General features: G+C 50.5%; 1 protein-coding gene across 1 annotated transcript; it reads right to left on the reverse strand.

Moving 5' to 3' along the window:
- Positions 1-20,898: 20,898 nt before the first annotated feature.
- LOC135813007 (uncharacterized) lies at positions 20,899-22,209 on the reverse strand. The gene has a single exon (XM_065326224.1). The coding sequence runs from the start codon at positions 22,207-22,209 to the stop codon at positions 20,899-20,901; it is 1,311 nt and encodes a 436-aa protein (XP_065182296.1).
- Positions 22,210-24,146: the final 1,937 nt, after the last annotated feature.

Genomic DNA, 24,146 nt, shown 5'->3' on the forward strand with positions numbered 1-24,146 from the left:
TATGGAAACCTACGTGGCTGACGATATAATTATACTGCAAGGCATGAGATTTGCGAGAAGGCAATCATACCTGTGCAATTGGTGATGCAGGGGTGTCGGACACGGTACGGTCACTACGATATTGACCGTACCACTATTTGCCCCAAATACCCTGTGAATCAATAAAATGCACTGATTTGGGCTCTAATTTCCCAAAATGTTCGGCTCAGCCATCCCTCCCACACGAGTGAATTGTACTTCAGATGGCTGACCGTACCACACTAAATTACCTTCCGCCGCCCCTGTGAGGTAAATAAAAACCAACAACAACAACAACTCAATTCTCCCCTGTACAAGGCCCTTCATTACTTTAATTCCTTGCCCACCCAGCTTCGCGAAATCCCTTCTCGTACCCTCTTCAAATGCCAGATATCCCTGCTGTTGCACAACTCTGTATGCTCGTGTAGCGACCCCCCTACCCGTACACTTAAGTACACAACTCTGTATGCTCGTGTAGCGACCACCCCTGCCCGTACACTTAAGTACGCAACTCTGTGTGCTCGTGTAGCGACCACCCCTACCCGTACACTTAAGTACGCAACTCTGTATGCTCGTGTGGCGACCACCCCTGCCCGTACACTTAAGTACACAACTCTGTATGCTTGTGTGGCGACCACCCCTGCCCGTACACTTAAGTACACAACTCTGTATGCTCCTGTGGCGACCACCCCTGCCCGTACACTTAAGTACACAACTCTGTATGCTCGTGTGGCGACCACCCCTGCCCGTACACTTAAGTACACAACTCTGTATGCTCGTGTGGCGACCACCCCTGCCTGTACACTTAAGTACACAACTCTGTATGCTCGTGTGGCGACCACCCCTGCCCGTACACTTAAGTACACAACTCTGTATGCTCGTGTGGCGACCACCCCTGCCTGTACACTTAAGTACACAACTCTGTATGCTCGTGTGGCGACCACCCCTGCCCGTACACTTAAGTACACAACTCTGTATGCTCGTGTAGCGACCACCCCTGCCCGTACACTTAAGTACACAACTCTGTATGCTCCTGTGGCGACCACCCCTGCCCGTACACTTAAGTACACAACTCTGTATGCTCGTGTAGCGACCACCCCTACCCGTACACTTAAGTACGCAACTCTGTATGCTCGTGTGGCGACCACCCCTGCCCGTACACTTAAGTACACAACTCTGTATGCTTGTGTGGCGACCACCCCTGCCCGTACACTTAAGTACACAACTCTGTATGCTCCTGTGGCGACCACCCCTGCCCGTACACTTAAGTACACAACTCTGTATGCTCGTGTGGCGACCACCCCTGCCCGTACACTTAAGTACACAACTCTGTATGCTCGTGTGGCGACCACCCCTGCCTGTACACTTAAGTACACAACTCTGTATGCTCGTGTGGCGACCACCCCTGCCCGTACACTTAAGTACACAACTCTGTATGCTCGTGTGGCGACCACCCCTGCCTGTACACTTAAGTACACAACTCTGTATGCTCGTGTGGCGACCACCCCTGCCCGTACACTTAAGTACACAACTCTGTATGCTCGTGTAGCGACCACCCCTGCCCGTACACTTAAGTACACAACTCTGTATGCTCCTGTGGCGACCACCCCTGCCCGTACACTTAAGTACACAACTCTGTATGCTCGTGTGGCGACCACCCCTGCCCGTACACGTAAGTACACAACTCTGTATGCTCGTGTGGCGACCACCCCTGCCCGTACACTTAAGTACACAACTCTGTATGCTCCTGTGGCGACCACCCCTGCCCGTACACTTAAGTACACAACTCTGTATGCTCGTGTAGCGACCACCCCTACCCGTACACTTAAGTACGCAACTCTGTATGCTCGTGTGGCGACCACCCCTGCCCGTACACTTAAGTACACAACTCTGTATGCTTGTGTGGCGACCACCCCTGCCCGTACACTTAAGTACACAACTCTGTATGCTCCTGTGGCGACCACCCCTGCCCGTACACTTAAGTACACAACTCTGTATGCTCGTGTGGCGACCACCCCTGCCCGTACACTTAAGTACACAACTCTGTATGCTCGTGTGGCGACCACCCCTGCCTGTACACTTAAGTACACAACTCTGTATGCTCGTGTGGCGACCACCCCTGCCCGTACACTTAAGTACACAACTCTGTATGCTCGTGTGGCGACCACCCCTGCCTGTACACTTAAGTACACAACTCTGTATGCTCGTGTGGCGACCACCCCTGCCCGTACACTTAAGTACACAACTCTGTATGCTCGTGTAGCGACCACCCCTGCCCGTACACTTAAGTACACAACTCTGTATGCTCCTGTGGCGACCACCCCTGCCCGTACACTTAAGTACACAACTCTGTATGCTCGTGTGGCGACCACCCCTGCCCGTACACTTAAGTACACAACTCTGTATGCTCGTGTGGCGACCACCCCTGCCCGTACACTTAAGTACACAACTCTGTATGCTCGTGTGGCGACCACCCCTGCCCGTACACTTTTAAAAGTACACAACTCTGTATGCTCGTGTGGCGACCACCCCTGCCTGTACACTTAAGTACACAACTCTGTATGCTCGTGTGGCGACCACCCCTGCCCGTACACTTAAGAGAGCATGTCTGAGAAAACCAGAACATATGTGCAAGTCGATCTCTCAGATTTCGCTCAAATTTTGCAGGTAGGTTTGCTTTGGGGTGTAGATCGACATTCCAAAGCCCGCACAAAATCTTTTGAAGGGAACCATGAAATTGGCATACCCCTCAATATTGGCCCAATATTGGCACGATTTATGGGTCTACAAACGAGCCACGGCACAGCGTACAAGAACAAGCTACGAACAAAACTCCATCAAGCCAACATTACCTCACCTTAGAAGAGTTCTTGGGGCAGCACCACTTAGCCACGCCAGCATCCCAGAAGACGAGGGCAATCATCCCTTGACGCCACAAATGATCGTCTTGAAAATAGCCAAATTACAAGCGCTGATAAAACAGCGAGCTACGTCCTCAATTAGCAAACACTATACACCGGCAGATAGTAGAACACCTCTTCTAGCACTGAGGACATGTCCCCCATCATCCTTTTTGGGTTTTCTTGAAATAAACAATTTTGAATTTTTCCACTCGACCATTCTGAAATACGTCCAAACTCATACCTGCGCAGGAAAGCTCGCCCCTCCGCGACGTCTAGTCAGCAATTTCTACTCCAACACCACTCCCAACGCTGCAGAACAAAGTGTATTGTTGACTCTGACAAGGAAAAGCAGCGGTGATCACTTGTCACTCCAAACGACAAGCTTCTCCTTGCGCCACCAACATTTTTCGGTGCAACAGTTGATGCAAAAGTGATTGAATTTTTGCGTCTAGTTTTTGGATTTTACTGCAAGAGGAATGATGAAATCACGTGCCTCGTGACACAAGAATGCCAGGTCTCATGGATCACGGTTCAGCAGTTGTTCCGAGTCATCTTGATCAAGCGCACCTGCACTTGCATGGATCACCCGTTGATCAAGATCGGATCAAGTGCATCTTGATGTCCAGCTCAAGACAAGAGCACGCATGTCGTGTTGGAGGCCTTCCAGCCGGGACTTTCCCTCAACATGCAGCACAGAGACTAGGGCGAGTAGGGTCAAATCACGTTGTTCATGACGTAAGAAATCTGCCATGTGGGCGCGCCACATACTTCATGCAACCAGTGTTGGCCGCGCGCTGGTCAACTCCAAGCGACCTTGATGGCATGGACCACGCTCATTCCTTGCTGTTGCAGATCTACGTGGATCATCAGCATGTAAACTAGCCGTAGTTCCTGTTGAACCATGTTCGGGATGAGCGAGGTTAGTAGGGAGGTTCTGCTCTACGTTTTGGGAACGCGACGCAAAGAATCACGCGAACTTTCTTCGCGTTCCCGTAACGTAAAGAAATGCTGTTCTGCTCACGTTTCACCTAGAGAAGTCACGTGGAATGTGTACTGGGAATTTCCCCTTCCATATTTGGCAGTTTTCTGCATGCAGTTGATCGATACCCAGCAAATCCGTACGCATTTTCTCTGCGTGTGCCACAACGTAGAGAACCCCATCTCCGCGTAGAAATCTGGAGCCAAAACACGCGAAGCCGTAGACTCTAACCCAGACACCTGCTCTCTACGTGATTTCTCTACGCTTCACGTATAGCAGAACCTCCCTAGTGTGAAAAAATGCATCCCTGTTCTTACTGCAAGAGGAAATATCTCAAAGAATTCTTGCCAATGCAATACTGCTAGCGTTATAACGATAGTTTCTGCATGTTCTGAGCAGAGCATGCAAGAAATATAATGCATCTTACCTCCTCCCTCATGGTCCGTTTCGAATAGCGCCTCAGGAACGATCGTGATCGTGTGCATTGTGTCGTGCACCAGAAAGCATCATTCTACGTCACGATCCACGTGATTTCTTCATTCCTCTTGCAGTAAAATTCAAAAACTACACGCAAAAATTCAGTCACTTTTGCATCAACTGTTACACCGAAAAATGTTGGTGGCGCAAGGAGAAGCTTGTCGTTTGGAGTGACAAGTGATCACCGCTGCTTTTCCTTGTCAGAATCAACAATACACTTTGTTCTGCAGCGTTGGGAGTGGTGTTGGAGTAGAAATTGCTGACTAGACGTCGCGGAGGGGCGAGCTTTCCTGCGCAGGTATGAGTTTGGACGTATTTCAGAATGGTCGAGTGGAAAAATTCAAAATTGTTTATTTCAAGAAAATCCAAAAAGGATGATGGGGGACATGTCCTCAGTGCTAGAAGAGGTGTTCTACTATCTGCCGGTGTATAGTGTTTGCTAATTGAGGACGTAGCTCGCTGTTTTATCAGCGCTTGTACTTTGGCTATTTTCAAGACGATCATTTGTGGCGTCAAGGGATGATTGCCCTCGTCATCTGGGATGCTGGCGTGGCTAAGTAGTGCTGCCCCAAGAACTCTTCTAAGGTGAGGTAATGTTGGCTTGATGGAGTTTTGTTCGTAGCTTGTTCTTGTACGCTGTGCCGTGGCTCGTTTGTAGACCCATAAATCGTGCCAATATTGGGCCAATATTGAGGGGTATGCTAATTTCATGGTTCCCTTCAAAAGATTTTGTGCGGGCTTTGGAATGTCGATCTACACCCCAAAGCAAACCTACCTGCAAAATTTGAACGAAATCTGAGAGATCGACTTGCACATATGTTCTGGTTTTCTCAGACATGCTCTCTTAAGTACACAACTCTGTATGCTCGTGTGGCGACCACCCCTGCCCGTACACTTAAGTACACAACTCTGTATGCTCGTGTAGCGACCACCCCTGCCCGTACACTTAAGTACACAACTCTGTATGCTCCTGTGGCGACCACCCCTGCCCGTACACTTAAGTACACAACTCTGTATGCTCGTGTGGCGACCACCCCTGCCCGTACACTTAAGTACACAACTCTGTATGCTCGTGTGGCGACCACCCCTGCCTGTACACTTAAGTACACAACTCTGTATGCTCGTGTGGCGACCACCCCTGCCCGTACACTTAAGTACACAACTCTGTATGCTCGTGTGGCGACCACCCCTGCCTGTACACTTAAGTACACAACTCTGTATGCTCGTGTGGCGACCACCCCTGCCCGTACACTTAAGTACACAACTCTGTATGCTTGTGTGGCGACCACCCCTGCCCGTACACTTAAGTACACAACTCTGTATGCTCGTGTGGCGACCACCCCTGCCCGTACACTTAAGTACACAACTCTGTATGCTCCTGTGGCGACCACCCCTGCCCGTACACTTAAGTACACAACTCTGTATGCTCGTGTAGCGACCACCCCTGCCCGTACACTTAAGTACACAACTCTGTATGCTCGTGTGGCGACCACCCCTGCCCGTACACTTAAGTACACAACTCTGTATGCTCCTGTGGCGACCACCCCTGCCCGTACACTTAAGTACACAACTCTGTATGCTCGTGTAGCGACCACCCCTGCCTGTACACTTAAGTACACAACTCTGTATGCTCGTGTGGCGACCACCCCTGCCCGTACACTTAAGTACACAACTCTGTATGCTCGTGTAGCGACCACCCCTGCCCGTACACTTAAGTACACAACTCTGTATGCTCGTGTAGCGACCACCCCTGCCCGTACACTTAAGTACACAACTCTGTATGCTCGTGTAGCGACCACCCCTGCCCGTACACTTAAGTACACAACTCTGTATGCTCGTGTAGCGACCACCCCTGCCCGTACACTTTAAAAGTAGTCATTGACCCCTAGGCTCTGCCCACCCGATTCTTCCTCGATCGTTCTCCTCTCTCGCACTATTATCTCTTATTGGCCACTGGCTATCGTGAGAATAAAGATTTGAAACAACAACATTTGAAATCCTAATACCTATTTTGACAAATTTGCTGCTGACGGCGTGGGTTAGGCGCTTAGCAGAAAGAGCAGTTCTAGCAGGTGGGACCACAAGCAAATTGCTTTGGCCTCCTCGAGTGCGGTTTGAGGGCATGACAGCAAAGAAAAGGACTGAACTAGAGTGCTACATGCATAAATCACACATCGCCGCCAGATGAGGAAAAAAACATATTCAAGTGCACAAAACCTGTAGATCACATACATATCGTTGATGCAGGTCTGAACTTTGGGGTACATTGTGGCGTGAGATGGGGAGGAAGCAAGGACAGTGGTGTCATCTGCAAACAAACAAATACTTCGAAGTACAGGTATCGGGAAATGCATACGGGAGGTCATTAACGTATGTGAGGAATAGCAGGGGACCTAAAATGGAGCCCTGGGCAATCCGGACATCACACGCGGAGTCCGATAAAGTTGCATTCAACGTGACCCGCTGGTTTCGGTCGAAGAGATAGCTACTTATCCAGGCGAGTAGAGAGCCGGAGGTACTGTTAGCACGAAATTTGGCGATGAGGCCCTTGTGCCTTGTGCCACACGGTGTCAAAGGCATTGGAGAGGTCGAAGAAACAGATGCGGGAGACCTGCCGCTGGTCTTTCAGAGAGCATATGTCTTGAATTGTGCGGGACAATTTCAGGAATGTGTTGTCTTTACGACGAAAGCCAGATTGTGAGGGGTGAAGAAGAGGGGAGAGATGGTCATATAAGCGGTCGTACACTATTCTCTCTGGTAGTTTGGAAACACAGGACCGGAGGGAGATTGGTCGATAATTGGAGAGGTTGTTCTTGTAGCCTTAATTTTGTACACTAGAATGACAGAGAGCGGAGTCCCCCGGTCCGATAGAGTGCTCAATGCAGAAGCAGAGCAGTAACACACGAGCCACAGAGTACCACTCGTCTGGTTTGTTGTAATCTTTAAAATAGTTTCATGCCAGATGGCAATCTTCAGACAACACTGGACTGAGAGTGGCTGACTTCCATCATGTGACGGGAGTGTGACGGGAGTGTGACAGAGGAGAGAAAAAGGTTAAAAAGAATGGATAGTGGGCAGGCAATTGTGTACCTCAGTTTCCTGAGGATCTCATTGGTGATCCGATCAGCTCCCAGGGATTTGTTCAGAGGCAGCCTTGCAAAAATTATACTTGTAAACAGTCGATGAGGTAATGATCAGGGAGTGCAATGTACAGTGCTGGTAACTGAAATCCGACCACTGAGCGGTGCGCTCACATCGCAAAGACCCAACATGAAACGAAATTGAGACCGCTAGAATGCGAACGCATCGCTAAGGGGTCGGATTTCAGTTGCCAGCACTGTAGTTACTGGTGGAGGTGGGGAGTAAATAGTGGGAATGGGAGCATTAGGGTCGACCTGTACGCCAGCACTGACGAAATGGTGGTTCAATAAGTTGCCAATGGATGCCGGAGAGGTGCTTGTTCGACCATTTGGGCCGATCATCTTCGAAAGTATGACTCGGGCGCTGGTAGGATTCCGGAATTCCGTAGTTGACGAATGAGCAGTTGAGCCACTACTCTTCTTACAAAATTAATTCCGTGCAACGGTGAATGGACTTATTGAAGCATCATCAAACTGTGCATTCGCCTCCATCCTACACTGGCTTCATTGCCTACAGCAGTTCACATTTTTGACGGGGACACGCCGGGACGCGACGTAAGGAGTGGCGGGAGCCATTGGAGTATTCCGAGCAGCCAACACGAATGTTGCGGATGACGCAAGAACTGACATAAAGGTGCGAGGTTTCTGGACCAGGGCCCAGAGCGCATGTGTGGATGTTGGAGGTTTTCATCTGGATGCTGCGTCATATGCAAAGAAAACAGTTGACCCAATTCTCCTCGAACACGAACGGAGAAAGAAGTTGGAATACGCCGAGTGTATCATACATGTCGATCGTGGGACCTTCACTCCCCTCATCTTCTCCACGACCGGATGTGCCAGAAACCAACCGATTTCTCAAGCGTTTGTGCGGTATCATATATGCTGGCTAGCAACGACAACAAGAAATATGGAGAAAATTATTGATGTGCTGTATCCGGACTCGGTTAGCATTCGCTTTGCTAAGGGCCTGGTCAGACTGCGGCTAAATCGAAATAATCCTGGGATTATAATCCGAATCTCCATAGTAACTTGCCGCCAGAGCGGCAAAAGCGAGAGTTGACGCTCCAAAAAAAGCAAGAAAAAGAAGAGTTAATCTAGCCAGAACCATAGTATGACACTTGTTGATCTAGGTGCTGGTTGGACTTTTGGATACTCTGGTTGGAGGAAGAAGCTTGCTTGGCTGCTGAGTTGCTTGGTTGCTGTTTGGTCTGGAGCTGACTGGGGCTCCAGTTATATCTTCAGGTTGGCTGAGTTGGCAGTGTCCTGCCATTGGATGAAGTCCTGATCCAGGTCTGGTCCTTAGCGCTAGGGCTGGGTGGTGCGTTGCGTCTATCTTGATTACCTACATCGCAACATCGCTGCATCACGCGCTGGATGCTGACGCTGGATCACGGGCTGGAGTGGAGTGCTCGCGCCTCTGTTCACACTGGTGGTTTGTCTTGACTCTATTTTCGAGACTTGCTGCGGCCGTGTCTGCGGTAATCTGGTGCAGTATGAGCCTGGGTGACGTCGTAGACTTAGTCATTCTCACTTTCGAGGAACTGCGAGGTTTAGCTCGGCGGCATAGCATTGATGGCCTGGACAGTATGGCTCGCGCGGAGGTGGTCGGGAAACTTCGCGAGGCTGATGTGGGTGTGTTACACCCATCAGCTGCTGGAGTCGTTGAACGCTTGGGTGAGATGATGCGGATTGTCGTTAGCATCAGTGACGAGTTGGCAGCGCTGAGAGACGACCGGGGGTGGGAAATCACGACTGCAGAGGAGAACGGTATCCCCTTATCAGAGGTTGAAGCGATTGTGAAGCGGGAACTGGCATCTCTCTCTCTGACAGAGTAGGCGACTTGGAGAGGGCCAGCGGCGGGAAACAGCACAAGCATGCCCGGCAGCAGATGACTGCTCCCCTTGCGAGTTATTCGAAGATTGAAAGAGCACAAAGAGACCTACACGCCACATCCCGAGGTGAAGGATCGGTGCTTGAAGACGTTGCCAGGAATGAACCCAAGGAGTTGTATTCACAGGCCATATCTAGAGATACTGCCCCTATTGACCTTCCAATGGACATATCGGTTGATCAGGCGCCCTTCGAGGACGTCATGTCCAGGAAGGAGCGTCGACGCTTCAAGAGGCGGCTAGCATCAGAACCGTCCGGGACGGAGAAGTCCATCGCTGAATGGTGCAGAGATCGGTACGTGGAGATAGTGCAATGTATTATAAACTCTTCTGAATACTTCAGAACGGCCTCCGCGAGAATAACAGTTGACGCTCAGGACGTGAACAAAGTTAGTGAAAAGTCTTTCTGGCCTGAAACAGTTGCATACACTCTCCGTGACTGGCGCTTCAGGTCCGACCAGGCAGAAGCGCAATGAACACCTTGAAACTGAATGCGCATGCACCAACTTTCTTTCCGGGTAGATTGCGCCATCCGAAAGCACCATTCAGAGACAGGCGAGGACTGAGTGGTGACGCTAAGCTGAAAGTTCTGCTGATAAACATCAGGAGCCTTCGAAACAAGATTAATGACCTAGCACAACTCACCCGCCAGCATTGTCCTGATGTTGTCTGTGCGAACGAGACATGGCTGGATAGTACGATTACTGATGGAGAAATCACTTTGGCAGGTTACAACATTTTGCGTGCTGATCGAGAGGATCAAGTTGGTGGAGGTGTCTGCTTATATTCCCGAACATCCTTGCCTCTGAAGCCGAGATGCGATATAGCTGCTCCTGGAGTCGAGAGTTGTTGGGGCGAGATTCTCTGCACTGGTGGAAGTTGCTTTGTATTCACAATCTTTCGTCCTCCCTCTGAACCTATTGGCTACTGGGATCGCCTTGATGGTCTTCTACACTCAGCTATCACTCCGGGCAGGAACGTTATACTGTGCGGTGACTTAAATGTGAATGTGGATCCATCAACGGCTTCAGATCACCAGCTCCATTTCCTGTCTGATCTAAGGGCAAGCTACAGTCTCCACCAGGGCGTTCATCAGTGGACACGGTTTGCATCTAATTCCATAGCCACCACATTGGATCTGTTCTTCAATACGTTTGACCAGCACAATGTGGCAACGGTCTATCCCGTGGCTTTCAGCGACCATGCAGCAGTCATAAGTGAATTCTACCTTGACCCGACAAGGAGTCCCGAGACATCAATGGTGTACCGGAACTACCGCAGGATAAATCATGCACGCTTCAAAGCTGACTTGATTCAGCAGAATCTTTGCAGCATCGAAGGCAGCCCAACAGACATGTGGACGGAGTGGAATAATCGCTTCCTGCAGGTGCTTGACACTCATGCCCCTCTTAGATCTTGTAAGCAACACAATCGACGATCAGTACCGTGGATGGACAGCCAGCTCTTGCACCTTTTGAGTAAGCGAAACCGGCTTCATAGAAAGTGGCTGTCAGACAGATCTGAGCAAAGGTACGCCACATTCAAAGCGGCGAGAAGGGAGGCCACTACCTGTAACCGGAAGCTGAAAGAAGCGTACTACAGTACAAAATTTCAGCTTGCAACTTGTAATGTAAAACAAACCTGGCGAATCATCAACCAGTTGACGGGGAAACAAAGAAAATGGGCACCGCTTCGAAGTGCTTTCGCCAAGATCGTGGAAGATCCCAGCCGCCCAGTTCATCTTCACCTACCCCAAGGGCAAAGAACGGATCTATTGCAAAAGTCCGGAAGCTTCTAGAGCAACAGAATCCGACGAAGGCAACTGGCAGTGACGGCATCCCTGCAGCCCTTCTTCGAGCTCATGCAGATGTTCTTGCGCCGTCATTGGCAATTACGGCGCAAGAATATCTGCATGAGCTCGAAGAAGGGCTGCAGGGATGCCGTCACTGCCAGTTGCCTTCGCCGGATTCTGTTGCTCTAGAAGCTTCCGGACTTTTGCAATAGATACAGGAACAAACTCCACAAAACTAGTTGCCGTTCTTGGCCCTTGGGGTAGGTGAAGACGAACAAATCCATGAGGGAGGGACATTTCCCAGCTCCTATGAAGTCGGCCAGCATTTCACCTCTGTTTAAAGGTGGAGATCCCAGCATAGCAAAGAATCACAGACCCGTATCTCTAATGTCGATAGTTTCAAAGCTTTTCGAACGAGTCATCCATGATCAGCTCACTCAGTACTTGTGCCGACATGATCTATTTCCACCAACTCAGTTCGGCTATCGTTCACATCATTCCACATGTGATGCCCTTGTATTAGCCGTTGAGGGCATATGCCAAGCCCAGACAAAAAAGTACCTCACGGGGATTGCTTTCGTAGATATGTCAAAAGCATTTGATAAGGTGAAGTACCAAACCCTTATTCAGGACCTATTCGAGGTCGGAATTGGTGGAACGGTGCTGCAATGGCTTGCGGACTACCTCTCAGATCGGACACAGTATGTCAAAGTCGGTCAGGTGCAGAGCTCACTATGCACCAGCTTCTCCGGAGTACCACAGGGGTCAGTTCTCGGGCCCCTGTTGTTTGTTCTCTACGTCCGTGACATTGCGAAAGAGCTGTCCCCTTACAACGTTGCGACCCTGCAATTTGCGGACGATATCTCAATTAGATCCAGCAGCATGAGCACGGATGAGGTGTCCCAAAATCTCTTCAGTGCTTTCCAGCACCTCGCCGATTGGCTTAAGAACCGCGGTCTCATCCTGAATGAAACGAAGACCCAGATCATGCCGATATCGCCAGTACGATCTCAAACATTTGACTTGCAAGTGCAATGTAATGGACCGCCTCTGCCAACTGTTCGCTCTGCGAAATATTTAGGTCTCCACTTTGATGCGGACATGAGGTGGAACATCATGGTCGACCACGTTGCACGGGGCGTCGCGTCAAAGGTTGGCGTGCTCAGACGCTACGCTACATTCCTGCCTATTCGATGTCGCATAGCCCATTTTCGTTCTTTCATTTTATCACACTTTATGTATGCCGCTTCTGCTTACTTACCATTTCTCACGGCGTATCAAAGTCGACGGCTTAATGGGCCCTTCAAGCGTGCTGTACGCACAGTCTGTCGGGTACCTCCCGGGACACCCACAAGCAATATTATTACACGCATGAACATCCAAACATTGACCACATACGCCAACATGCACCTTCTGGTTTTTATCTGGCGTTGTCTCCATGACTCCTCTAACATCAGCATGTTGTTCGCTAACTTTTTCAGCCGCAGTAATTCCACTCAAACTCGTGGTGGGCACAGCAATTTACTGATTGTCCCAGCTAGCCCAACTGCATATCTTGCCAAACGTGTTACCTATGCTGGGACCATATTATGGAACCAGCTCCCCGCTGCGGTCAGGCAAGAAAGAAAACGCAATCGCTTTAAGTCAATGGCTCTTGCCTTTTTGCTTACCAGATAAAATTTAATAAGCCTTTTTTACAAATGCTGTATGCACTGCTCTTTCCGTTATTCTTCCTATGCAAGTCGCAACTCTTGTTTTGAGTTGTTTTTCTTCTTTCTTTTTCTTTCCCTACTAGTTGCTGTTACACTCACTGATCCGCTCGGCTTATGCACAGATATACAGCATTCCCTCACTAGTGGGACCATTGTTATTAGGCTAGGGCCTGTTTTGGACTTCCCACTCTAAAATGTAATAAAGAACACAAACAAACAAACAACCACGCTTTTCCGCTCCAAACAGGAGTTGACGCTGATACGCCATTGACGCTGATATTCACTGATTTTTCCATCTCGATATCGAGGAGCTAATTGGCCACGGACAACGACAAAACTCATAAGGATGGTTGCAAGGATTGCACTGAAGGTGTTGGCGATCCCAAAGGTGAAGGAATTCGACGTCGTTTGTGGAGATAACCACTTGACGCTCGAAATGAATTTTGAATTTTCATTCTCCCCACATGTGCAGTGTGATCGCGATTCAAATTCTGGACGCTTTTCTTTTTTCGTCAGGCACTGGAAACTTGCCGCAGTCTGACCAGGCCCTCAGAGCTGCCATAATGTGCATCCGCTGCTCCCGCTCGGCATACCACCGTCAAGTCTATGCATCCCACGAGATGGCGGTTGTGGAGGGGCATATGAGGGTGTTGGTTGTGTCAGCTCTTACATTTTTACTTGTATTTTAGGATGCGGTGGAACGCAATCTTTGCAAAAGACGCACTCCCTGACTATGGGAGTTTGGCGCGTTTTCCCTCCAGGATTTTTCACAGTGACACCCACCAGACCTCAAACCTTCACGGATCCCCCCCCCCCCCTATGCCACTGCATATATACCATACTAGCTGGGCTTCACTGTTGTCAGTTGTCTGAAGATTGCCATCTGGCATGAAACTATTAGTGACAAGAAACAGAACTGCATAATAGTATGGCTAAGTTTCAATTTAACTTTTTTTTTTTTTTTTTTTTACTACGAAGCACTGGCCAGCAACATAAAAGGGGAGGTAGACAAAAGTGGACAAGCGAACATTGACAACACAGAGGAGCGTGGCATGCGTGCCGATGAGGTAGGTCAACCTCCCCCGACCTAGTGGTCTCGGGTTCAACAGTTGGTCTACGCTTTAGGAACGGGAAATGGACAGAGAAAGGGAGAATGAGCATGAGGAGCTTCCCAGGAGAGGAAGAGCGAGAGAGAGAGAGAGAGAGAGAGAGAGAGAGACAGACAGACAGAGAGAGAGAGACAGACAGAAAATGATAATAATAGAGACAACCGGTTATTCTCAGTGCTGGTGGACTTCAGTGGCCCATAGCCTATTGGTCTGGCGGAGGTGATGGTAGGCCTTGGTCTTGAATGTCGGCAATTTCTTGAGAGTTGGGCGTTCGGCGAGGATTGGGGCAGGCAGTGTGTTCCAGCTCTCCAGGACAAAGTATGGGAAGGAGCGGCGGATGAACTCTGGACTGGAGGCTGGCAGAGGAGTTGCGAGTTGGAAAGAGTGGCCACCGAGGGACTGGCGTTGCCGGCGCGTCCGGGGTGCAGCGTTAACTCTTGCTGGGGGAGGTACCATGTTGGTAAGCAGAGCTGGACCTGGTATGCATTGCAGCTTATACAGGTAGCACAGCCCGTAAACATGCCTTCGGATTGCCAGGCTGGGGAGCAATGAGGGGCCAATAACCTTCATGGCTCGACGCTGGACCAGGTCCAGCTGATGGAGGTGACAATGTGCCGCACTTGCCCAGACGAGAGGGGCGTCCTCCATTATAGGCCGTACAAATCCTTTGTACACAGTTAGGCGCCCTGCACTGTCCAGGATCCGAGATGCCTTTCGGAGCAGGCCGAGTCGCTGGTTGGCTCTAACGGCAAGGGAACGGATGTGGGCCCGGAAGGAGAGAGTACTGTCAAATAACACTCCTAGCAGCTTGAGCTGAGGGCTCTCAGGCACCTGCATGCCATCAAATGTGAGCTGTGGGACATCCAGGGATGGTCTGTGGCGGTCCAGGAGTATTGCCTGAGATTTTGATGGCTCGAACTTTATCTTCCATTGGGCACCCCAAGTCTCCAGGCGGTCAATAGATGCTTGGAGGCTATTGCAAGCAGCAGCGATGGTATCTGGGTTTCTGATTAGGGCATAGAGTGTTGTATCGTCCGCATAGACAGCTAGACTGGAGCCTGGGGCTAAACACTGTTCTGCATCGTTTACATATAATTATCAGGAAAAGAGTGGGACCTAGGAGGCTTCCCTGGGGCACTCCAGCCTTGATCGGGAACAGTGGGGAGGACTGACCGCCAACAACTACAGTCAGTTTTCGGTCATGGAGATACGACCTTAGCCAAGCCAGGAGTTGGCCGTGGATGTAACAGATTCACTGTTACTACTAACACTAGGAATAGGATACACTTATCACCTGCTATTATCACGCTGCTGCTGTTAGGTGTTATGTCCATCATTGCTTGTTCATGTATATAAGAATGCATTATGGCAAGGATCATTGCTTATTCCAAGAATGACTGCTGAAGTTAGTTGGACTGTTACACTGGTAGCAAGAGGATGGTTTTTCTTTTCGTCATGTTCGGGCTATGCGCAGTGGCCGCATTAGTCGCCTACGGTATATTCGAGATTCAGAAGCGTCTGAATCACCTTATCGCACTCGGTCAGTGCGATGGATCAGATCAAACGCCAAGACGTGCTCAAGCTCCCAGCGGAGAGAGGCCACGCATGCGCCATGTTAAGTCTCCGCCTGTGTTTCGTGGAGATACAAGAGAGTTCAAGGAGTGGGCCTTCGCCATCGAACTCGCCATGAAGTCCCTGCAGCTGGACAACGCGGAGGAGCGCTTGAGCTACGCGGCGAGTTTTCTGGAGGGCAACGCTCGTCTTTGGTTTATCGCCTCTCAGGAGGCAAACACGCTGTTTTCCGACTGGCCAGACCTGAAGAGCAAGCTGGGAGAAGTGTACGGCCCGGTTTATGACAGGGAACAGGCGCGCATCGACTTATTTGCTCTTCACCAAGATGAGACTCTTGACGAATACATCAACAAATTTTCGCGGCTTAGCTTACAAGTTCCCGAGCTTGATGACCACTCCAGAGCTATCTTGTTCACGCGTGGGCTGGCTCAGGGCCTAAGCGGTGAGGTACTTAGGGAGCATCCGCAACATTTGGCCCAAGCCATACGAGCTGCGGTCTCAGCAGACCAGTCGATGCGGCTAGCCCAAGCAAGCTACGCCAAGGCAGTGCGCGCACCAGGGCATCAGAGGCGCCAGCCTGGACCCTGGTCAAGCCAACCAACACCATCCGGTGGGAGAGAAACCAGGGAGCCAGAGGGTCGTTCAAGGCTGTGTTTCACCTGCAGGAAACCCGGCCATATTGCCAGATTCTGTCCAGAAGGAGGGAGGAACGCCACAAGCAAGCCTTCTTTAAACGATGGACGCCAGTAAGGAAGGGAGTGCGACTACTGGCGAACACGAGAGCACCCAGGAATAGGCCACGAATCAAAGTTCAGAACAAATTCAGCCCCTTAGCAAATGAGGAACCACGCCTCGAGGAGACCGAAATTCAAGCCTCGCCTGTCAAGCATTCGTCACCTGATACTGTTGGCCGGCCTAATGAAGTAACCGCCAGCACAGGGAGCATTTCCGCCGACAACGAACACGACCTAATGCGCGTCCAGGGCAAGATAAATGGACGTCGCGTTACCATGCTACTGGATTCTGGGTCAACCCACGACTTCATTTCAACTGACCTTGTCAAGAAGCACAACATCTCCACAACAACCGGTAGCGACGTCCTGAACGTCACACTTGCTGATGGATCGGTCCGCTCACAGCCTATTACGAAAACGGACAGCTTGAAGACCGTAGTCGGCGACTTTAGCGAGCACCAACAGTTCCTAGTATTCCCTATGACGCGGTATGACGTGATCCTCGGCAAACCATGGCTGACCCGGACGAACCCACAGATCAATTTTCGTACCAATGAAATCAAGCTGGAGGGTGGATCCATCATCTGTCAACCGAGTGAAAGTGATGGCACGGACAGATCCAACCCACCGATCGAGACGTTCCTCATCTCAGGGAAGCAGGCTAGGCATGCAATGAGAGGTGGCGCAGAAGGAATCCTAGCGTATGTGCCAGCAGATCCGGACGAGCCACAGACGGTGGATAGTCCGGGTAGGGAGGATCAGAAGGATTTCAAGGACCTGCTGAAGGAGTTCGGGGACGTCTTTCCCGATGAGCTTCCAAACAAGCTGCCACCCAGAAGAGGCGCAGATCACGAGATAAAAACGGAAGAAGGAGCTAAACCGCCATCTCGTGCAGCATATCGTTTACCAAAACCAGAGATGGATGAGCTTCAAGCTCAGCTCACCGAGCTGCTCCGTAGAGGATTCATCCAGCCCAGCAAATCCCCATACGGAGCCCCTGTGTTCTTCGTAAAGAAGGCGGATGGAACACTTCGAATGGTATGCGACTGGCGTGAGCTAAACCGCATAACCATTAAGAACAAGGCATGCCTACCGAATATTGACGACCTCTTTGATACCGTCCAAGGCAGTGCGTATTTCACCAAGCTAGATCTGAGGTCCGGTTACAATCAGATTCGAATAGAAGAAACAGATATTCCGAAGACAGCAATAAATACCCCATTCGGTCACTTTCAGTTCACAGTGATGGGTTTCGGCCTAACAAATGCCCCGGCAACATTCCAAACCTTGATGAACAGTGTCCTCCAGCCATACCTGCGTAAATTCGTTGTGGTGTTTCTAGACGATATCCTCATATTCAACAAATCATGGGAGGAGCACCTCGATCATGTCAGAACCATCTTAAACGCCCTCAGGAGGAATGAGCTATATTGCAAACCGTCTAAATGTGAATTCGGCCGGACAGACGTTCTGTTTCTTGGGCACCGGATAGACGGCCAATGCATTTCTCCAGATCCAGAGAAGATCAAGGCCGTGCATAACTGGCCTGTCCCGACGACGGTCACGCACGTAAGACAGTTTCTGGGATTCGCTAATTACTTTCGAAGGTTCATTAACCATTTCTCTGCCATCTCCAAATCCCTGGAGGAACTGACAGGGAAACATGTGCGCTTCGAGTGGAATCAGACTCGACAGGAGGCATTTGAGTGATTGAAGTCTGCTCTGCTGGATGCACCAGTGTTGCGACTAGCAAACGTCAGTCAGGATTTCCGCGTTGAGACTGACGCAAGTGACTTTGCTGTGGCAGGAGTCTTAACGCAGCAAGCAGAGGACCAGTCCTGGCATCCTGTGGCTTACGTGAGCCGAAAGCTGTCTTCTGCCGAACGGAATTACACGGCCGCCGAGCGAGAAACTTTGGCTGTAGTGTACGCCCTGCAGTGCTGGCGAGTCTACCTATTTCGCCACTTTCAACTCTACACCGACAACATGGGAGTTGTCTACCTCAGGACCAAACCAAACTTAACCAAGAGAGAGGCTCGATGGATTGAATTCCTGGCCGACTATGACTACACGGTACATCACAAGCCAGGGAAGTGTAACATAGCAGACCCGTTGTCACGTCGACCAGACTTGGAACTGAATGGAATCGAGTTCTCTCTGGATGTGAATCAAGGAATTGCGAATCAGATCTCAGCAGGGTATGATAGTGACCCAGAGCTTTCGCCAGTAATCAAGCGCTTGATGGCTTGCAGCGAAGACGCCATGCATGAGCGATACGTCTGGAACAGTGTGGACCGGCGGCTGTACCTAGTAACATCGGGCGATGCTCGCCTCTGCATTCCTCGCGGTCCGGTACGGCTGCAACTGCTCAAACAGAATCATGATTGCCTGACGGACGGCCATCCGGGGAGAGACAGGACCTACCTGAAGCTGAGCAGATACTTCTATTGGCCAGGCATGAGAAGTACTGTGAAGGACTTCGTTAAATCTTGCGACCGGTGCCAACGCGTAAAGGGTAGCCAGACCAAGGCAGGACTGTTGCAGTCCCTTCCAGTCCCCGAACAGCCCTGGACAGACATCAGCATGGATTTCATCATGGCACTGCCGCTGACCTGCCGAGGACATAGCGCCATTCTAACCTTTATGGACCGTCTGACGAAGTATGTGCACCTGATCCCGACGACTGTTCATGTTGACTCTAAGGAGGCAGCCCGATTGTACGTGGATCATGTGTTTGCTGCCCATGGCTTGAGCAAAACGATAGTTTGTGATCGAGATCCGCGATTCACGTCGGCGTTCTTCAGGGAGGTTTTCAGTATTCTTGGCGTGGAGCTAAAAATGAGCACGGCCAACCACCCGCAGACCGATGGCATGACTGAGCGTGTGAACCGTGTCATTGAGGATACGCTAAGAGCTTTCGTCAACCATAGGCAAAACAATTGGGATGAACTCCTATCGCTATGTGAGTTTGCGATCAACAATGCCGATCAAGCGTCAACAGGTAACACGCCATTTTTCCTCAACCATGGATGCCATCCAGTTACTCCCTCGAGCTTATTGACGAAGCAGAAAGCTGGAGCTGGCATGGACACGAATGGTCCGCTGTCATGGCTGAATGGCCGCGTAGAGGCACTACGTGAGGCACATGATGCCATCGTGGCAGCGCAGGCCCGGCAATCATTGTATGCGGATCGAGGACGGGTGGAGGACGCCCTGAAGGAGGGGGATGAGGTGTTGGTCTTCAGGGACTTCCTGCTGACGCCCGAGGAACGAGACAGGCCTTCACACAAATTAAGGCTCAAGTGGTATGGGCCGTTCAAGGTGCAGAAGAAAGTGGCCCCGAATGCGTACAGATTAGCTCTTCCAAGAATCATTCGGGCCCATCCAGTGTTCAATATTGCTGCCCTCAAGCTGTACCATGGCAATGAGATACCGGGCCGTACTCAGCCGGCACCTCCACCCCTAACCGATGCGGATGGCCATACGCGGTACATTGTCGAAAAGGTGTTGTCGCACAAGAAGAGAGGACGGCGCACGCAGTACCTAGTGAAATGGAAGGGCTACCGAGATGCCACCTGGGAGCCGGAGGAATACTTGATGGATGAAGCAGGAAACGCTATTATTTCGCTGAAAACCTACCTGGATCGTTTTTCATAAAATTGCTATTTAATTGGCAGCCACAGTTGTATTGCTAGTTTCTACGTGTTGCAATAGAAATGTAGCATTCTGCATGATTAGGATAGTGCTTCCCTGCCAGCCAGGCGTTATTTGCAGAGGACATGCACTGGATCTTGAGTTCATCAGTGTTGTTTTCGGCTACCATGCATTCCACATATCCATGCATGATCATTAGTTACCATAACTGTTCCTTCGAATTGGTACTGTTCTGACAGTTGAGAGGGGGGAATGGTGTAACAGATTCAATGTTACTACTAACACTAGGAATAGGATACACTTATCACCTGCTATTATCACGCTGCTGCTGTTAGGTGTTATGTCCATCATTGCTTGTTCATGTATATAAGAATGCATTATGGCAAGGATCATTGCTTATTCCAAGAATGACTACTGAAGTTAGTTGGACTGTTACAGTGGATGCCACATTGCTGTGCCTTCGCAAGGACACCTGGGTGGGAAACCTTGTCGAATGCCCCGGCAATATCAACTGCCAGGGCATGCACAAGACCGCCGCCAGCCAGGGTAGTGGCCCAGGAATGCTGGAGAGCCGTCAGTAGGTCACTTGTGCCCAGTCCACGTCGGAAGCCAAACTGGGACGAGGAGAAGAGTTGATGGGTTTCCAGGTGGTTCACAAGCTGCCGATTGATGATACCTTCCATGATCTTAGAGATGATCGTCAGGAGAGATATAGGCCGGTAGTTCTTCATCATGAATTTGGGTCCTTTCTTGTGCACTGGAACGACACGGGCAATTTTCCATGATTGGGGCTGGACTCCATTTGCAAAACACAGGCGAAACAATCTAGCCAGCGGATGTGCTAGTTCAGCTGCACACTCCTTGAGTACTCGTCCTGGGATCTCATCTGGACCAGTGGATTTGGGTGTGTTGAGACGCTTCAGGCACTGTTGGACTTCAGAGACGCGGAAGCGCTGCAGGCCCGGAGTGGTAGTGTGGGGTGTTGCTGGTAACTCAGCATTGTCGATGTCATTATCCCCAAGCCAAGGCTACATTTTTCAGCAAAGAGTCTAGCAAGGCACTCGCTCTTGTCACTCTTGGCTTTCGATGTACTGTGCTCGTGCCCGTCAGCATCAGTGAGTGTTGGCACGTCTGTAGTCCTACCCAGACCGGCGGCGCGCTTGACATTCCTCCACCAGTCCTTGTCTCTCATGGAACCACGTGTGAGACGCTCTCGGACTGTCTGCTCTTCAGCTTGTTGTGCACGATGTTGGGTTGTAATAGATTGAGTGACAGTTGTCATGAACGACTGCTTCAGGCATTCGCTGGGCCCCTGGTGACGCCAGGCCTTCCACGCTTTCTCTTTGGCACGTTGAGCCTCAGTGCATTCTGGTGTCCACCAGCTCGGATCGGACGGCCTTGTTTCCAGCATCTTGTGGGGAATAAACTGCAGCATCCCAGACACGATGTGCCTAGTAACAAGGCTGCATGCTTCCTCTGGGTCCTCCAGAAACTCAGCTGTCCAGGCAATGCGACGGTAGTGGGCACGCAGTCTGTTCCAGTCGGCTTGGCCATATCGCCACACACGCCTCCGTGTGCTGGGCTCATTTTCTAGCGGGGCTTGAGCGAGCACAGCGTGGACAACACAATGGTCTGACCTTCCTATCGGCGGCGAGATACCGGTGGTCACAGTACCAGTGAAGTCAGAGAGCACTAAGTCCAGGGTGTTGAGACCTCGGGTTGGTTCTTGGACATGCTGCATGAGGCTTTGGGCAGCGCTTAGTTCCTCCATGTACTCCCCTGCACGGGTGGTCTTAGAGCTGCCGAGCCAAGCCGTGTTGTGGACATTGAAATCTCTGATCAGCATGGCGTGGGTGCCGTGTTTTCTGACGCTATCCAGGATGCCATCGAGGTGCTCAAGTGTTGAGATATCAGTGTCTGAGGCGGATCCTGGCCTGTATACAGCACCCAGCACTATCTTACCATGATGGGCAGACTTCACTGTGAGCCAAGTTACTTCGTGAAGAGATGAGTCGTACTGATCTAGATGATGGTACGCCAATGGGCTGCGTATCCAGATTGCTATGCCACCACCATGTTCAGTCCTGTCACGCCGGAGTGGGCCGGAGTACCCTGGGATGGCTGACTCGTGAAGGGAGAATTTCTCTGAGGTGATCTTGGTTTCAGTAACAACAGCGATATCAGCTTTGGAGGATACAAGCGCGTGTTGAAACTCTCCAAATTTGGACATGATTCCACCAGCATTTGTAAGGAGGATTCTCATTGTTGCTTGCTTGCAGTATCTGCGCTGCTGCTTTTGTTGTTGCTTGCAGTATCTGCGCTGCTGCTTTTGTTGCTACCTGCGCTTTGCAGTGGATTGGGCAGGGATGGGGATGTCTCTGGCGTGTCAGTTGGTGGGCAGCCAGGCTGAGCTGACCCTGGTGCTATCTTGTGAGTGTCGGATGTGTGGAAGGTCCACCTCCTGCAATAAAGTGGCCTTGGCCAGAGTTAGTTGACAGCCAGCAGGATATGCAGGGAGCTGGCATCCACAAACACTCTTGCAGACATGCAGCCGCTATCATTGACATGCATGCTACAGGTGTGGAGCACTACTGGTGTGTCGGAGTTGACGGCCCTGCTACGCAAATCAACAAATTCGCGTAACCGGTCTTCAGTTGTCTCCCTGCTGAGGTTACCAACATACACGACAGCTCTCTTCGCTCTGTGGGGCTCATCTGCAATAGACCAATCCCGAAAAGATTGTCTGGGTTCGAAAGGGGGCATGTCAACTGAGAGTACACTGTACAACACATACATGGCACTACCTGATCAGCATGCGGCACAGGACGTGTTTGATAGTTTGCGTGTGAATGCGAGGGTAAGTACACGGTTTTCTCGTTAGTTGCATGCAAGAGAGACGATGCGACAGAAAGCAAAGCCCGTTGTAGATTTCTCTCTCGCACTGGTAATGGTCTGCTGTTGGAGTTGAAATGCTAAGACATAATCCTTGTTTCGCTCTTCTGTGTAGTGTGAAGAGGTCAACGAACATGTAGAGCTCACTTTGATGAAGTAGGCAAGGCTGTGAGCGCTGTGGCTCAAAGCGATAGGCCCTAAATCTTACGAGATATTTCGAGTGCTATTGTTTGTTGCGAGCGCTTCGTCTTCGATGAGTTCTGCCTCTTTCCTGGCAGCTGCCCTCCTATAGGACCAACCACGAAGTGACTGTACTCATCTGCAGCCGATCAGTGTTATATTGTACAAGAAGATATCGTTTTCGCCAAGCCAGTGCCCCGCCAAAGACCATCGCCGTGTCACACCGTCGGAACGAGTTCATGATGAGAAACATCATTCGCGCGAGCGTGATGAAGAACTATTTCGAAAGACAACATAGTCTTTACCCCCGAGACGACAACTATGCGCACGTCCTGCAAGGGGAGAATGTCACCAGCAACATCAACGAAGACGACGGCAGTATTTCGGAAACCTGGAGTCAGCGGAGGTCGTCAAGCTCCTCCGCGACCCGGTACATGTACAGTATAGGTGACATGTCGACACGAGCGTGCGGAAACACAGCATACACTGTAGTAATACGGAGCATCAGCAAATCGAATATTCGAATGAAATTCGAGAATCGTCACGAAAAGCACTCAATCAGTCGAAACCCGCGATATTCATGTTAAAACAAAATGGCGTCACGATTTATTGAAAGTGTATAGTTGGTGGTACGAGTGTTCAAAACCATTTGAACTTCATACTGTTCGTCTTCTTTTTGACATGCTCTCTTTCCATCGTCCTTAGCTTTTGTTTGTTGAGAGCTGTTTTGGCTTTCTCCTATACCTCTGGGGGATGCCAAGTGATGGTTTTGAGAGGCTGGTGATGGCTGTGAGCGAGAGTTTGCCGATCGGCGTCGTCCTCGCTATAGCGATGAAAATACTAGTTACTGCGCACCTGGCAGATATCACAACACGTCGGAGCGTCCAGGAGCAAAGGAATCTTGGGTTTTCACTGGAATCTAGTTCCTCCAGCATCGTGTAGCCCACCGTCGGTGAATGGCGGTCCAGAAAGGTCGAACCTGGTCTTCTGCAGCATCTCGCAGTCCTGCGAGGCACACTGAATACGCCTGTCATGTATTCTACAAATAAAAATCACGAAGTAGTGGACTTTACAGTGATGAGTCTATCCTGTATG

Source organism: Sycon ciliatum, chromosome 3, assembly GCF_964019385.1.
Source record: "Sycon ciliatum chromosome 3, ocSycCili1.1, whole genome shotgun sequence".
NCBI lineage: Eukaryota > Metazoa > Porifera > Calcarea > Leucosolenida > Sycettidae > Sycon > Sycon ciliatum.